Source organism: Entelurus aequoreus, linkage group LG10 (assembly GCF_033978785.1).
Source record: "Entelurus aequoreus isolate RoL-2023_Sb linkage group LG10, RoL_Eaeq_v1.1, whole genome shotgun sequence".
In the NCBI taxonomy this organism is placed as follows: domain Eukaryota; kingdom Metazoa; phylum Chordata; class Actinopteri; order Syngnathiformes; family Syngnathidae; genus Entelurus; species Entelurus aequoreus.
This window is the reverse complement of record NC_084740.1, coordinates 57,352,020-57,369,304: the sequence shown is the minus strand read 5'-3', so window position 1 is coordinate 57,369,304 and position 17,285 is coordinate 57,352,020. Positions and strand designations below refer to the sequence as shown.

At 37.1% G+C, this 17,285-nt stretch overlaps 1 protein-coding gene across 3 annotated transcripts in view; it reads left to right on the top strand.

Moving 5' to 3' along the window:
• Window positions 1–17,285, top strand: part of LOC133658832 (transient receptor potential cation channel subfamily M member 1-like) — a 165,384-nt gene that overhangs the window by 39,167 nt on the left and 108,932 nt on the right. For all 3 annotated transcript variants that reach the window (XM_062061275.1, XM_062061278.1, XM_062061277.1), the window contains exons 2-3: window positions 122–261; window positions 7,055–7,173. In XM_062061275.1, coding sequence (XP_061917259.1) covers window positions 7,099–7,173 — 75 coding nt within the window. In that variant the 5' untranslated portion in view covers window positions 122–261; window positions 7,055–7,098. The remainder of the gene's footprint in view (window positions 1–121; window positions 262–7,054; window positions 7,174–17,285) is intronic.

Below are 17,285 nucleotides of genomic sequence, written 5' to 3'. Positions count from 1 at the left end.
CATGTAAAATTCACCATTTCCTTTCCAATTATACTGTTCTAAAATGCTTAATCAATACATGTATCATTCAAAAGATGTGCTGATTTAAAGTTCTGTTGTTTTTGTTGTTGTCTCCCATCAGGGGTTTGGCATGGACTTCACACCAGAGGATGACCCTTCCTGACACAACGCCGCCATTTGTCCAGCCTTGTGACCACCAGCACTGGGGAGGTCCCAGTGGATGAGTGGCTGGGAATCAAACATGCATGGACTGCATAAAAGGTACCAAGGTGTACTACTTTACACTATACACTACCAATGCAATGTTGAGCTTTTTGTAGATAGCAAAAACAACCATTCACAATTACATTACTTTACCTACTCAGTGGCCTAGTGGTTAGAGTGTCCGCCCTGAGATCGGTAGGTCGTGAGTTCAAACCCCGGCCCAGTAATACCAAAGACTATAAAAAATGGGACCCATTACCTCCCTGCTTGGCACTCAGCATCAACGGTTGGAATTGGGGGTTAAATCACCAAAAATGATTCCCGGGCGCGGCCACTGCTGCTGCTCACTGCTCCCCTCACCTCCCAGGGGGTGATCAAGGGTGATGGGTCAAATGCAGAGAATAATTTTGCCACACCTAGTGTGTGTGTGACAATCATTGGTACTTTAACTTTTAATGGTTTCAAATGTTGAGACCAGCCACAATATTAGGTCCATCTAATACACAGGTTTCAAACTCAAGGCCCGGGGGCCAGATCTGGCCCGTGACATCATTGTATCTGGCCCTAAATGATATGTGTCAATAAAGTACTTGAGATTTTCTCACTAAATGTAATAGATTTTTTTCATTTTGACAGAAAAAAAGACATGTATTGCTTGAAATTGCATGCCTTAACCGCTTAAAAGCTTAACCTATTGTTACTATAACAATCTACAAGGTTAATATAGGTTGCTTCTCTTTCTTCTCTTCCATTTTCCTGCATTATTTTGTATCTCTATTTATCATTACTAGGGATGTCCGATAATGGCTTTTTGCCGATATCCGATATGCCGATATTGTCCAACTCTTTAATTACCGATACCGATATCAACCGATACCGATATCAACCGATATATACAGTCGTGGAATTAACACATTATTATGCCTAATTTGGACAACCAGGTATGGTGAAGATAAGGTACTTTTTAAAAAAAATGAATCAAATAAAATAAGATAAATAAATTAAAAACATTTTCTTGAATAAAAAAGAAAGTAAAACAATATAAAAACAGTTACATAGAAACTAGTAATTAATGACAATTTGTAAAATTAACTGTTAAAGGTTAGTACTATTAGTGGACCAGCAGCACGCACAATCATGTGTGCTTACGGACTGTATCCCTTGCAGACTGTATTGATATATATTGATATATAATGTAGGAACCAGAATATTAATAACAGAAAGAAACAACCCTTTTGTGTGAATGGGGGAGGGAGGTTTTTTGGGTTGGTGCACTAATTGTAAGTGTATCTTGTGTTTTTTATGTGGATTTAATTTTTTTTAAAAAACCCCAAAAAAAACAGATACCGATAATTTCCGATATTACATTTTAACGCATTTATCGGCCGATAATATCGGCAGACCGATATTATCGGACATCTCTAATCATTACGTATATGTATTGTTGCATTTGAACAACTGTGTTGTTGATAATAGAGGTAAATTATTGGTATTGTTCATTATCAATAGCGCTATTTCTATTGGTATTTGTATTGCTCCATTTGTAGTGTAATAATGCTTATTGTCATTTCTGTATTATTTATTTCCCTAACTGCTTCTTTGCTATTACTTTTACCATCATGTTTGTACTTATCCTATTTGCTGATGTTGCCCTATTGTTGTTGTTGTTGTTATTGTTTTGTTTGCTGTTGTTGTTTTTGTCTCTCTGTCTAATCCCCCTCTTGTCCCCACAATTCCCCCCTCTGTCTTCCTTTTTTTCTCTTTCCATCCCCTCCTGCTCCGGCCCGGCTGCACCAAATAATAATATAAATACATTTAATAAAGTCAAATCCTACACTTCTCTTTTGTAAAGTAAATCTGAACAGCCGATATGGGCATTTACATCAACTATATGATTTGCCTGAGGAGCTGGACAGGACAAAAAATAAATAAAAATTGCATGCCTTTTTAAACTTAAATAGTATCCAATATTGCAACATTTGTACATGTCATTTTTTATTTTTAATACATTTGCAAAATTTAAAATTTAAAAAAAAAAATCACATTATCGTTTTGGGGTATTGTGTGTAGAATTTTTCGGACAAAAACGAATTTATTCCATTTTGGAATACGGCTGTAACATAACAATATGTGGAAAAGTGAAGCGCTGTGAATACTTTCTGAATAAACTGTCACTGCCCATGATCATTTTCATTGCATTTCAGCCGTTTAATGGCAGTTAAACTCATTTATGCTCATCAAAGCTTCTGAGAATTACGCTCATGAGTTTTCCGGGGCCACCAGCTAGTTAAGGGGCGCAGTTACACTTAGGGATGATGTTTGATAAGAAATTATCGAGTTCAAGTCTATTATCGAATCCTCTTATCGAACCGATTCCTTATCGATTCTCTTATCGAGTCCAGATAGGTTGTTGTATATGGAAAAAAACACACAATATTTGGTTTAACAAAAGCTCACTTTTATTATATTAGAAAACAATTTAATCTAAAAAATAAATAAATATTGACTGTTACCCCCCTAAAAAAGTAAAATAAAATAAATAAATATTGACTGTTGTTACCCAAAGTATATTAAGTGGGATTTTTCATAATAACAAATATATACAGTAACACGAAAACAACCTGTCTCTGTGATCACTATAGGTGTATAAATAATAATATAGTGTTAAATAAAATCAGTCCCTTGGGCACAAAACTGAAAATAATACAGCTCTCCAAAAAGTGCAATTCTGCTGCTTTTTGACATAACTGTTTGTTATGATGCTTTGACATTTTTGCACTTTATTTCTTTATTGAAAGAAAATTCTATGAAGAGAAAAGTTGTTTGCAAATGTGGTTACAATGCTAAAAAATGAAAAGTTAAAGCTAAAAAAAGAAATACACTTTATTGAGTTAACATTATTTAAGATGTTATGAGCTAGGGAATATAACAACTACACTACCCAGCATGCAACGGGAGTGACGAGCATGCGCGGTAGCCCCGAAAAGTGTTGCATGTCGTCACCCGTGAAAGTAAACGTCAAGAACTCAGCCAACACGCCTCGTCTGCATTATTTATAATTAGACAGTCAACACATATACAGTGTGATTTTGTTTTGTTTACAAGGAAAGAAAAACAAAAGTTAAAAAAGGGAGATTTATGTTGTATATATATATATATGTATGTGCTGCGGTTGCTTTAAGAACGTTGCGACAGCTGCCGTAAACGAGGTGCGTTGCTAGCCTGGTTGCTATGTTTCCGGTTGGTCGTAAAAGTGTTCATGTGTTTGTACCCTGCTCAAATCTCTCAGTAAAGTTATTCATTGGATTATAGCTTTTGTTTTGAACTTTATTACACCTTGGAGCGCTTTTTCCGGTCCATTTTTTTCCTGCTTTCGCTATCTGCGCCTAATGACTGAGCTACGTGACGCCATTTCTTGTGATGTCACGCGGAGCATTTCTGGTCGGGACGGGATTCGTTCCGAGGGACATCGAATAAAGAACCAACTACTTTCTTTACTATAGTGGTCTCGATAACGGGTACCGGTTCTCATAAAGGGATTCGAGTCCGAGGACTCGGTTCTTTTCTTATCGAACAACCGGGAAAACCGGTTTCGAGTATCATCCCTAGTTACACCACAACAATATTTACTTAGCAATATACCAGATTACAGTCTGTTAAAATGTCAGTTACAATGGGAGTCAATGGGGCCAACAGAGGTCTTAAGAGAAAGTGTGTACCCTTATATGGGTTACACACATGGCGTAGTGGGTAGAACCTGAGGGTTGCAGGTTGACATCCAAATCGCTGCCGTTGTGTCCTTGGGCAGGACACTTCACCCCTGCCCCCGGTGCCGCTCAAACTGGTGAATGAATGATGAATGAATGGTAGGTGGTGGTCGGAGGGGCCGTAGGCGCAAACTGGCAGCCTCGCTTCCGTCAGTCTACCCCAGGGCAGCTGTGGCTACAAATGTAGCTTACCACCACCAGGTGTGAATGAATGATGGGTTCCCACTTCTCTGTGAGCGCTTTGAGTATCTAATAATAGAAAAGCGCGATATAAAATCTAATGCGTTATTATTATTATGTTTATATCCTGTTCTAACAACGTTGTCATCAAAAACACAATCCAATGTTTTTATTTTTTCGTTTTAAATTCCATCTGCTAACTTTTAAACTGAACAATCGTATCACATAAGGAACACACGTAACGCCTGTTTTGTGCCCTGTGGTTGCGAAAGGGTAAATGCAGCTCTTGCACTGGAAGTGAAGTTGGCATATTGTGAAAATGGTAAATAAAAAGAGAATACAATGATTTGCAAATCCTTTTCAACTTCAATTGAATAGACTGCAAAGACAAGATATTTAATGTTCGAACTGAGAAACTTCATATTTTTTTGCAAATAATCATTAACTTAGAATTCAATGGCAGAACACATCGCAAAACAAGTTGTCACAGGGGCATTTTTACCACTGTGTTACATGGCCTTTCCTTTTAACAACACTCAGTAAACGTTTGGGAACTGAGACGACACATTTTTGAAGCTTCTCAGGTGGAATTCTTTCCCATTCTTGCTTGATGTACAGCTTAAGTTGTTCAACAGTCCGGGGGTCTTCGTTGTGGTATTTTAGGCTTCATAATGCACCACACATTTTCAATGGGAGACAGGTCTGGACTACAGGCAGGCCAGTCTAGTACCCGCACTCTTTTACTACGAAGCCATGCTGTTGTAACACGTGGCTTGGCATTGTCTTGCCGAAATAAGCAGGGGCGTCCATGAAAAAGACGTTGCTTGAATGGCAACATATGTTGCTCCAAAAGCTGTATGTGCCTTTCAGCATCAATGGTGCATTCACAGATGTGTAAGTTACCCATGCCTTGGGCACTAATACACCCCCATACCGTCACAGATGCTGGCTTTTCAACTTTGCACCAATAACAGCCCGGATGGTTCTTCTCCTCTTTGGTCCAGAGGACACAACGTCCACAGTTTCCGAAAACAATTTGAAATGTGGACTCGTCAGACCACAGAACACTTTTCCACTTTGTATCAGTCCATCTTAGATGAGCTCGGGCCCAGCAAAGCCGGCGGCGTTTCTGGGTGTTGTTGATAAATGGCTTTGGCTTCGCATAGTAGAGTTTTAACTTGCACTTACAGATGTAGCGACCAACTGTACTCACTGACAGTGCCTGAGCCCATGTGGCGATATCCTTTACACACTGATGTCGCTTTTTGATGTAGTACCGCCTGAGGAATCAAAGGCACGGGTCTTGCCGCTTACGTGCAGTGATTTCTCCAGATTCTCGGAACTTTTTGATGATATTACGGAGCGTAGATGGTGAATTCCCTAAATTCCTTGCAATAGCTGGTTGAGAAATGTTGTTCTTAAACTGTCGGACAATTTGCTCACGCATTTGTTGACAAAGTGGTGACCCTCGCCCCATCCTTGTTTGTGAATGACTGAGCATTTCACGGAAGCTGCTTTTATACCCAATCATGGCACCCACCCGTTCCCAATTAGCCTGTTCACCTGTGGGATGTTCCAAATAAGTGTTTGATGAGCATTCCTCAACTTTATCAGTCTTTTTTAGGGATGTCCGATAATGGCTTTTTGCCGATATCCGATATTCCGATATTGTCCAACTCTTTAATTACAGATACCGATATCAACCGATACGGATATCAACCGATATATGCAGTCGTGGAATTAACACATTATTATGCCTAATTTGGACAACCAGGTATGGTGAAGATAAGGTACTTTTTTTAAAAATTAGTAAAATAAGATAAATAAATTAAAAACATTTTCTTGAATAAAAAAGAAAGTAAAACAATATAAAAACAGTTACATAGAAACTAGTAATGAATGAAAATTAGTAAAATTAACTGTTAAAGGTTAGTACTATTAGTGGACCAGCAGCACGCACAATCATGTGTGCTTACGGACTGTATCCCTTGCAGACTGTATTGATATATATTGATATATAATGTAGGAAGCAGAATATTAATAACAGAAAGAAACAACCCTTTTGTGTGAATGAGTGTAAATGGGGGAGGGAGGTTTTTTGGGTTGGTGCACTAATTGTAAGTGTATCTTGTGTTTTTTATGTTGATTTAATTATAAAAAACAAAAACAAAAACAACAACAAAAAACGATACCGATAATAAAAAAACCGATACCGATAATTTCCGATATTACATTTTAACGCATATATCGGCCGATAATATCGGACATCTCTAGTCTTTTTTGCCACTTGTGCCAGCTTTTTTGAAACATGTTGCAGGCATCAAATTCCAAATGAGCTAATATTTGCAAAAAATGAACAATGTTCGAACGTTAAATATCTTGTCTTTGCAGTCCATTCAATTGAATATAAGTTGAAAAGGATTTGCAAATCATTGTATTCTGTTTTTATTTACCATTTACACAACGTGACAACTTCACTGCTTTTGGGTTTTTGTAGTTGAATAAATGTTGGCGACAACACCATAAACTCACTCTTTCTCTATTTGTTTTCCCGTCCATCCCAAAAGCAAACAAGCTTGATGCGCCGGTGTAACCTACGGCTAACTTTAGCTCCACAGCTTGCATGGACTCTCTAAGCCTTTTTGGGGGCTTGTGGTGTTCCAAAGTAGATTTACCTCCAATAACCATTTAATAAATCTCTATCCATTAGACTCGGGAGGCTTCGTAAGAGCTGGCTGCATTAAGCCTGATTATGGGATGTGCGGCAGTGGGAAAGGGTCTATGTGTCAAGTGTGTCATCGAGTGATTTATATCCCCGCATGGCATGCGGGGTCTTGTCAGTCAGGACGGAGCACAGTGAGGAAACCTTTGATTGATGCTTACTTTTCACCTTTGTTGCACAGTGGCCGTCTCGTGGTGACCCTCGACCTCTGGCTGCATCTCCGGCATGGACAGCATTAAGGGCCCCGCTAGTACCTTCAAGAGGACCTCCCTCAAACGCAGCACATCGGGATCTCAGAAGGTAAGACGCACTGTCAGCAGCTTGGCGATACAATGATATATTCATATGTGGGTACTGTAGATCAGTTTTTTTTCAACCTTTTCTGAGCCAAAGCATATTTTTTTCCATTGAAAAAATCCCCGAGGCACACCACCAGCATAAAACATTAAAAAATGAAACTCAGCAGCCGATATTGACGAATAAAAAGTCGTTCTCGCATTTGTTGGATATGAATTTAAACCATAACCAAGCATGCATCAATATACACTATATTGCCAAAAGTATTTGGCCACCTGCCTTGACTCACAAATGAACTTGAAGTGCCATCCACCTTTTGCAGCTATTAGAGCTTCAACTCTTCTGGGAAGGCTGTCCACAAAGTGCATTGGTGAGGTCACACACCGATGTTGGTGGAGAAGGCCTGGCTCTCAGTCTCCGTTCTAATTCATTCCAAAGGTGTTCTATCGGGTTCAGGTCAGGACTCTGTGCAGTGTTTCCCACACATTAATTTATTTGTGGCAGCCCGCCACAAAAGAATTACTTCCGCCACAAATAAATATTTTTTTTTTTAAATTTTTTTAATTTTTATTTATTTATTTATTTATTTATTTTTGGTCCTGTCCAGCTTCTCAGGCAAATCATATAGTTGATGTAGATGCCCGTATCGGCTGTTCAGATTTACTTTACAAAAGAGAAGTGTAGGATACTTCTTTTGTTGCCTTATTTGTATTTGACCACTACTGTTTTCTGTTTATTTGTTACTGACTGTGGCAGGACACCTCTGCCTCTGTTTCACTTTATGTTGCTGGTAAATAATATGGTTGTAGTAGTAGGCTAAAGTTAAATTATTTAGTATGCACTAATCATACTTGCCAACCCTCCCGTTTTTAGCGGGAGAATCCCGGTATTCACCGCCTCTCTCGACAACCTCCCGGCAGAGATTTTCTCCCGACAAACTCTCGGTATTCAGCCGGAGCTGGAGGCCACGCCCCCTCCAGCTCAATGCGGACCTGAGACTGAGTGGGGACAGCCTGTTCTCACGCAATATAAACAGCTTGCCTAACGAATTCAAACGAATGGAAACAAGAATTTCAGTTCATCCAGGACAGTTCGAAGGGGAAGGTGTATGTTGCCTGTAAATATGTAGAGCAGACTTCTCCATTGAACACGGTGGCCGAAATGATATACTCATTCATGAACGGAGAAGTTAAACAGGACAATACTGCCATCTAATGGTTAGCCACCGGAACACTGAAATTCAAGTATTTCTTTTATGTAAATAATATATATATATATATATATATATATATATATATATATATATATATATATATATATATATATATATATATATATATAGCTAGAATTTACTGAAAAAAAAAAATGTTTTTTTTTTTTTTTTTTTTTTTTAAATAAATAAATACAATCATGTGTGCTTACGGACTGTATCCCTGCAGACTGTATTGATCTATATTGATATATAATGTATATATTGCGTTTTTATGTTGATTTCCTAAAAAAAAAAAAAAAAAAAAATTTTTTTTTTTTTTCAATTTCTTGTGCGGCCCGGTACCAATCAGTCCGGTGGTTGGGGACCACTGCTTTACACCACTGCATCCCACGCTTTGCATTGGACTTGGTGATGTATGGCTTAGATGCAGCTGTTCGGCCATGAAAACCCATTCCATGAAGTTCTCTGCGTACTGTACGTGGGCTAACTGGAAGGTCACATGACGTTTAGAGCTCTGTAGCAACTGACTGTGCAGAAAGTCTTTGCACTATGCGCTTCAGCATCCGCTGACCCCTCTCTGTCAGTTTACATGGCCTACCACTTGGTGGCTGACTTGCTGTTGTTCCCAAACTCCTCCATTTTCTTATAATAAAGCCATCAGTTGACTTTGGAATATTTAGGAGCGAGGAAATTTCACGACTGGATTTGTTGCACAGTTGGCATCCTATGACAGTTCCACGCTGGAAATCACTGAGAGCGGCCCATTCTTTCACACATGTTTGTAGTAACAGTCTCCATGCCTAAGTGCTTGATTTGATACACCTGTGGCTGATCATTTGGATGGGTGGCCAAATACTTTTGGCAATATAGTGTCACTCTTGTCTCAAAGTAGGTGTACTGTCACATCACGCCCTGACTTATTTTGAGTTTTTTGCTGTTTTCCTGTGTGTAGTATTTTAGTTCTTGTCTTGCGCTCCTATTTCGGTGGCTTTTCCTGTTTTGTTGGTATTTTCCTGTAGCAGTTTCATGTTTTCCTTTGAGCGCTATTCCCCGCACCTGCTTTGTTTTAGCAATCAAGGCTATTTTAGTTGTGCGGCCGCTATCCTCCTTTGTGGGCACGTTGTTGATTGTCATGTACCGATGTACATGACACTTGATGTATGTATACCATACTTGCCAACCCTAACGTTTTTAGCGGGAGACTCCCGGTATTCAGCGCCTCTCCCGATAACCTCCCGGCAGAAATTTTCTTCCGACAAACTCCCGGTTTTCAGCCGGAGCTGGAGGCCACGCCCCCTCCAGCTCAATGCGGACCTGAGTGGGGACAGCCTGTTCTCACGTCCGCTTTCCCACAATATAAACAGCTTGCCTGCCCAATGACGTCATAACTGTAGAATGATCGAGGGCGAGTTCTTGGTTTCTTATGTGGATTTATTGTTAGGCAGTTTCATTAACGTCCTCCCAGCGCGGTAACAACACACAACAACAGCAGTCACGTTTAGTCTACCGTAAAGCAGTTCGTCTGCCGTAAACAGCAATGTTGTGACACTCTTAAACAGGACAATACTGCCATCTACTGGATAGCCTCCAGAACACTGAAATTCAAGTATTTATTTTATTTATATGTATAATAAAATATATATATATATATATATATATATATATATATATATATATATATATATATATATATATATATATATATATATATATATATATATATATATATATATATATATATTAGGGCTGCAACTAACGATTAATTTGATAATCGATTAATCTGTCGATTATTACTTCGATTAATCGATTAATAATCGGATAAAGGAGACAAACTACATTTCTATCCTTTCCAGTATTTTATTGAAAAAAAACAGCATCCTGGCACCATACTTATTTTGATTATTGTTTCTCAGCTGTTTGTACATGTTGCAGTTTATAAATAAAGGTTTATTTTTAAAAAAAAAAAATTTTTTTTTTTTTTTTTTTTTTTTAAAAAGCCTCTGCGCATGCGCATAGCATAGATCCAACGAATCGATGACTAAATTAATCGGCAACTATTTTTATAATCGATTTTAATCGATTTAATCGATTAGTTGTTGCAGCCCTAATATATATATATATATATATATATATATATATATATATATATATATATATATATATATATATATATATATATATATATATATGTATGTGTGGGAAAAAATCACAAGACTATTTCATCTCTACAGGCCTGTTTCATGAGGGTTTCCTCAATTGTCAGGAGATTGAGGAAACCCTCATGAAACAGGCCTGTAGAGATGAAATAGTCTTGTGATTTTTTCCCACACATACATATTACGCTCTACCACGGTATCGAGCACTATTTTTTTGGATAATCTAATTAAGACATATATATATATATATATATATATATATATATATATATATATATATATATATATATATATATATATATATATATATATATATATATATATATATATATATATATATATGTATGAAATACTTGAGTTGGTGAATTCTAGCTTAAATATATTCCCCTCTTAACCATTACCCCCCCCCCCCCCCACACCCCACCACCCGGTATCGGAGGTCTCAAGGTTGGCAAGTATGATGTATACTGACTTGTCATTATCATCCATTATCATATGTTATACTTGTTCTGAGATTGCCATGTATCCATCAAATCTGCTGTTAAAACTTGGACTATATAACCAACATATATAACCAACATATAAGTTGATTGTATATTAGGGGCGGGACATGGATAAGCATTCTTGCTTTTTTCCCCGTGCCCCTTTTCGGTGGGTGCCGTTGCATGTCTGTCAAACTACAAAGACTAAAGAAGTGTTGCTATATATGTCTGTCGGCCGAAATAAATACATTCATTCATTCGTGTACTTTGTAGACGCCGTCTGCTCCACGCGCTGTAAGTCTTTGCTGTCGTCCAGCATTCTGTTTTTGTTTACTTTGCAGCCAGTTCAGTTTTAGTTTCGTTCTGCATAGCCATCCCTAAGCTTCAATGCCTTTTCTTAGCGGCACTCGCCTTTTGTTTATTTTTGGTTTAAGCGTTAGATACCTTTTTACCTTCACGCTGCCTCCCGCATATTGTGATCACGACAAACCATGTTCCCGACGTCTACAAAGCAATTAGCTACCTGCGGCCACCTACTGATATGGAAGAGTATTACACGGTTACGCTGCCCAGCTCTAGACAGCACCGACACTCAAACTACGGCACATTATTTGCGGATTATAATTACGGGTGTGCGCAAAAATGTTTTTAACCCAACTAGGTGAAATTACATAATCTCCCACGGCACACCAGACAGTGGTTGAAAAACACTGCACTAAGGAACGGCACATTATTTGCAAATTATAATTATTGATTTGCAAAAAATATTTTTTGGAGCAATTAGGTGAAGTTGCATGATTTCCCACGGCACACCAGACAATATCTCACGGCACACAGTGGTTGAAAAATACTGCTGTAGGTGACACTTTAGTTTTAATTTTACTTGACCTTTTTGTTGTTGTTCTTAACCAATCATGTTTGAGGACCGCTGATGAAAAAGTGCATATTGGCGTGCGCGCGTCACAGCCTGCAAACATGCTGTTAAGTGAAGATGAGCGAGGTTCAAGTCAAAGCCACTTTAATCCCTCATAATGGCGCAGTATGACCACCACCACCACCACCCATTAAATGATTCTGTGATCTGTTTCATGCTTCCATGTGATTAACACTCCTGTTAAGAAGTCCTTGAAAGCAAATTATTTTGTATATGCCATCACGTGACTGCTACCAGTTCAAACCCCCGAGTCTGGTGAAGAGTCTTTTCTGAAGGTGAAAAATGAAGAAGATAGAAAAGAAAACATAAAGCGTAAAATGGCAGGTAAACCCACCAAATATATTTATTTTAAAAACCTGTCACGGTTCTGTGCTGTTTCGCGTTTGCAGAAAGTCTTTTGCACTGTGCGCTTCAGCATCCGCAGATCCCTCTCTGTCGGTTTACGTGGCCTACCACTTCATGGCTGAGTTGCTGTTGTTCCCAAACTCTTCTATTTTCTTATAGTAAAGCCGAAAGTTGACTTTGTAATATTTAGGAGCGAGGAAATTTCACGACTGTATTTGTTGCACAGGTGGCATCCTGTGACAGTTCCACGCTGGAAATCACTGAGAGCGGCCCATTCTTTCACACATGTTTGTAGAAACAGTCTCCATGTCTGAGTGCTTGATTTTAAACACCTGTGGCTGGGCTAAGTGATTAGGACACCTGATTCTCATCATTTGGATGGGTGGCCAAATACTTTTGGCAATATAGTGTATATATACATATGTATGTGTTTCTATATGTATATATACGTGAACATAAATATACTGTATGTATATATATATATGTGTATATATATATATATATATATATATACTATATATATATATATATATATATGTGTATTTAGTCAGCCACCCATTGACAATCAATGGGTGGCTGACTAAATACTTTTTTGCCCCACTGTATATATATATATATATATATATATATATATATATATATATATATATATATATATATATATATATATATATATATATATATATATATATATATATATATATATATATATATATATATATATATATATATATATATATATATATATATATATATATATATATATATATATATATATATATATATATATATATATATATATATATATATATATATATATATATATATATATACATATATATGTATGTGTATATATATATATATATGTATGTGTATATATATATGTATATATATATATATGTATATATATGTATATATACACATATATATGTATGTGTATATATATATATATGTATGTGCATATATATATATATATAAATGTATATATGTGTATTAATATGTATATATGTACATATATATATATAGATGTACGTATATATGTGTATATATATATATGTGTGTATATATGTATGTATAAATGTATATCTATATATGTATATGTATATATATACACTACCGTTCAAAAGTTTGGAGTCACATTGAAATGTCCTTATTTTTGAAGGAAAAGCACTGTACTTTTCAATGAAGATAACTTTAAACTAGTCTTAACTTTAAAGAAATACACTCTATACATTGCTAATGTGGTAAATGACTATTCTAGCTGCAAATGTCTGGTTTTTGGTGCAATATCTACATAGGTGTATAGAGGCCCATTTCCACCAACTATCACTCCAGTGTTCTAATGGTACAATGTGTTTGCTCATTGGCTCAGAAGGCTAATTGATGATTAGAAAACCCTTGTGCAATCATGTTCACACATCTGAAAACAGTCTAGCTCGTTACAGAAGCTACAAAACTGACCTTCCTTTGAGCAGATTGAGTTTTTGGAGCGTCACATTTGTGGGGTCAATTAAACGCTCAAAATGGCCAGAAAAAGAGAACTTTCATCTGAAACTCGACAATGTATTCTTCTTCTTAGAAATTAAGGCTATTTCACAAAATTCTTTGGGTGACCCCAAACTTTTGAATGGTAGTGTATATGTATATATACATACACATATACATATGTATATTTACATATGTATATGTGTATGTGTATATATATATACATGCACATATACATATGTATATATACATATATATATATGTATATATATATGTGTGTGTGTATATATATATATATATATATATATATATATATATATATATATATATATATATATATATATATATATATATATATATATATATATATATATGGGTGTATATATATATGTATATATGTGTATGTGTGTCTTAAAACAACTTTCCATGGAGGTTGAACGTAGCTCACATGTTAACAAACTTGCTCTGGGTAAAAAAGATCACATGTCAGTCAGCACATAATCTGCCCGCTGACCTTTTTGCTCTCTCAATAAGAAACAAAAGCTTTAAGGCTCAGCCGTTCTAAAAGAAATACCCGAGGTTATCGACGTAGTCCGTTTGACTCCCTCCATAACGTCGAGTCGGATCCACCAATTATTTACGTTTCTTGTTCAGACTTCTCATTTCAAATGTTCCACAATATGTCCTTTGTTACAAGGAGGTCTTATGACTGCATCAGGCTCCAGTCAGGAGAGAGATGATGCTTTAGGCCTGAGGTCAGCAGTATGCCCTATAAAACTTCTGGTAAAACAGATGGGAATATTTTCAACGTGTTTTTTTTTCTTTCTGCACTGTAGCACAAATCGCCATACCTCAACTGAACTGTATCGTGAGAAAATGATTTGTATACAATGATTTTATACATAAGTGCTATGTTGGCCTTTGTAGGGCGCTCTCTTCCAGAAATGTCACATATAAACACTTTTGATCCTGATAAAAGTATGAGGAGAATAAAAAAATATACACCGTGTCACAAGAAAAAAGGTACGGTATTTTCCGGACTATAGAGCGCACCGTTTTATAAGCCGCAGCCACTGAATTTTAGAAGAAAATACATATTTTTACATGGATTAGCCACGGCAGACTATAAGCGATATATACGTTGTGAAATGAGTTATTTACACAGAAAGATTTTGTAAATGTTTATTTACATACCCTAATTGCTTCCAAAGTGTGCCTGTCACACAGCAGTAAAACGGCTGATCAAACAAAACAGAAGTCATCATCATGGACCCACTCGCTGCGGAAGCGCGCTTTCCAATCAGCTAAACAAATAAGTCCGGATGTTTTGGTCGGCTCTTATAGGACTATGACATTCACCAGGCTAAATAGCAGTTAGGAGGCCCTTAAACCCAATTTTTGCTCGTAACCTAAATAATAACAATTAGCATAGAGACTGCTCGTATTCCGAAAAACCTGTAAGCTTGCTCACTCTTAACCCAATATACCACTTTATGGCCTATTATACATTTAAAGTTTTTGTAACATTTTAACATATTGTACTGCATTTACCGTAGTTGAGATAATGCGTCATAAATTGGAATATGGGATCCATTATTTAAATGTGTTTTAACTAGAGATGTCCGATAATATCGGCCTGCCGATATTATCGGCCGATATATGCGTTAAAATGTAATATCGGAAATTATCGGTATCGTTTTTTTTATTATCGGTATCGTTTTTTTTGTTTTTTTGTTTTTTTAAATTAAATCAACATAAAAAACACAAGATACACTTACAATTAGTGCACCAACCCAAAAACCTCCCTCCCCCATTTACACTCATAGTGCGGTGGGTTAGCGCACATTTTTAGGCGTACCGTTACGGAGCGGATAAAAGCGCCAATTTTTTTACAGGCCTTCTTTATGACCTACTGAAGGATTTTAGAAGGGTACTCAAACTTAAATATTGAAAATACCCATATAGTGCACAAAATTGTTTAAAAAATGTTATTCCGGAGTCATAAAAGGTATATTGCTGATAAATTGTTGTTTTTTTCCACTTAGGAAGGTAAATTTGCTTTTAATTGGGTCCAGTGATGGATAAACATTCAAAATGATGTCTAAAATGCATTACCAAGGCACCTGGTACAGGTACATCCTCCATAAAGTCCTGTACAGTATAGGCGGAATTAAGAAAAAAGCTGAAAAAATGTCATGTTCTGCATGTAGTGTGGGTAAAGACATTCTCTATTCATTTTGTAATTAGAATTAATCATGAAGTTGTTCATAATCGCAACTACTGTTTCAATATACATTCACAACACCAGATGGCGATATATAAACTAGCCTGCATGATCACAATACGTTCCAGCCTGATCACATGATCACATGATCACTGTGCAGTTCAGCATCACACAGAGCTGCAATCAAGCAGGTGTTCATCAGGTAAATATAACAATAATAATGCTTTGAGAATGAGCTGTATGTTGCTTAACAAAGCACAAGGAAAGTTAAAAAGATTAGCTAGGCTACCTATTTTAGACATCTAATGTTATCAGCACATGTTTTTTTGCTGCAACCAAGGTTAAGATAGATGATGTAAACTAGTGACATCTTGAAAACCCAACTGTTTTTTACACCCACCATAACGGTAATTTATAATAAATTAGTTCTAATGTAGCCTAGTAGTCTCTGGAAAGGGTTGTTCACAGTCGGTGCACTTGACAACCTTGACCACAACCCAAGTTCGACTACTTCTGTAAGTTCCTTTCATGGGACTGGAATTAGCCTCTTTCAGTTGCCAACAAAGAGTGAACCAGGTATAAGTAGGCCACCAATCAAAATCCCACCGACTGAAAATAAAAAACATACTCTTCCTGAGAGTTACACATGTATCCCAGCTGTAGCTTTGAAAAACAGTTCTGTTTGTGTGCCAGAGTGTAAGGTACAAAGAGTTACAGGCTTATTGGATAGTGCAATAGCAGAGGAAAAGAGTTGGGTCAAACAAGCACTGCCACTTCTAGAGAAGAAAGAATTGACTTCTGAAGATGCAATTGCATGGGCTGCCTATCATGCTTCCAATCAACCTTCAGTGGAAGACCCCCCAGCAAGATGTGCACTCCTTCCTCTGTTCTATGAGAAATCTGCCACAGCAGCCATGATTAAGCATGGCATGGATGTTCAGAGACAGGCTGTTCAATTTCTCAATCCAGGACAGATCCCTGTCACTGCATTTGATCAGCCTCTGTTTGCTCTGGCTAAGCTTGTACAATGGAAATGGCCGAACACCCATGGTGAAAGAGTTCATGTAGTTATGCTGGGAGGATTACACACAGAGATGGCTCTCTGGAATACACTTGGCGATCTCCTAGAGGGCTCTGGTTGGACGACAGCACTGATTGAAGCAGAAGTGGCATCAAGTGGCATGGCTGAGTCGTTTCTGAAAGCAGCACACCTAACACGAACCAGGCATGCACACCAGGTCACTGTCTTGACACTGCACAATCTACAACAGGAGGC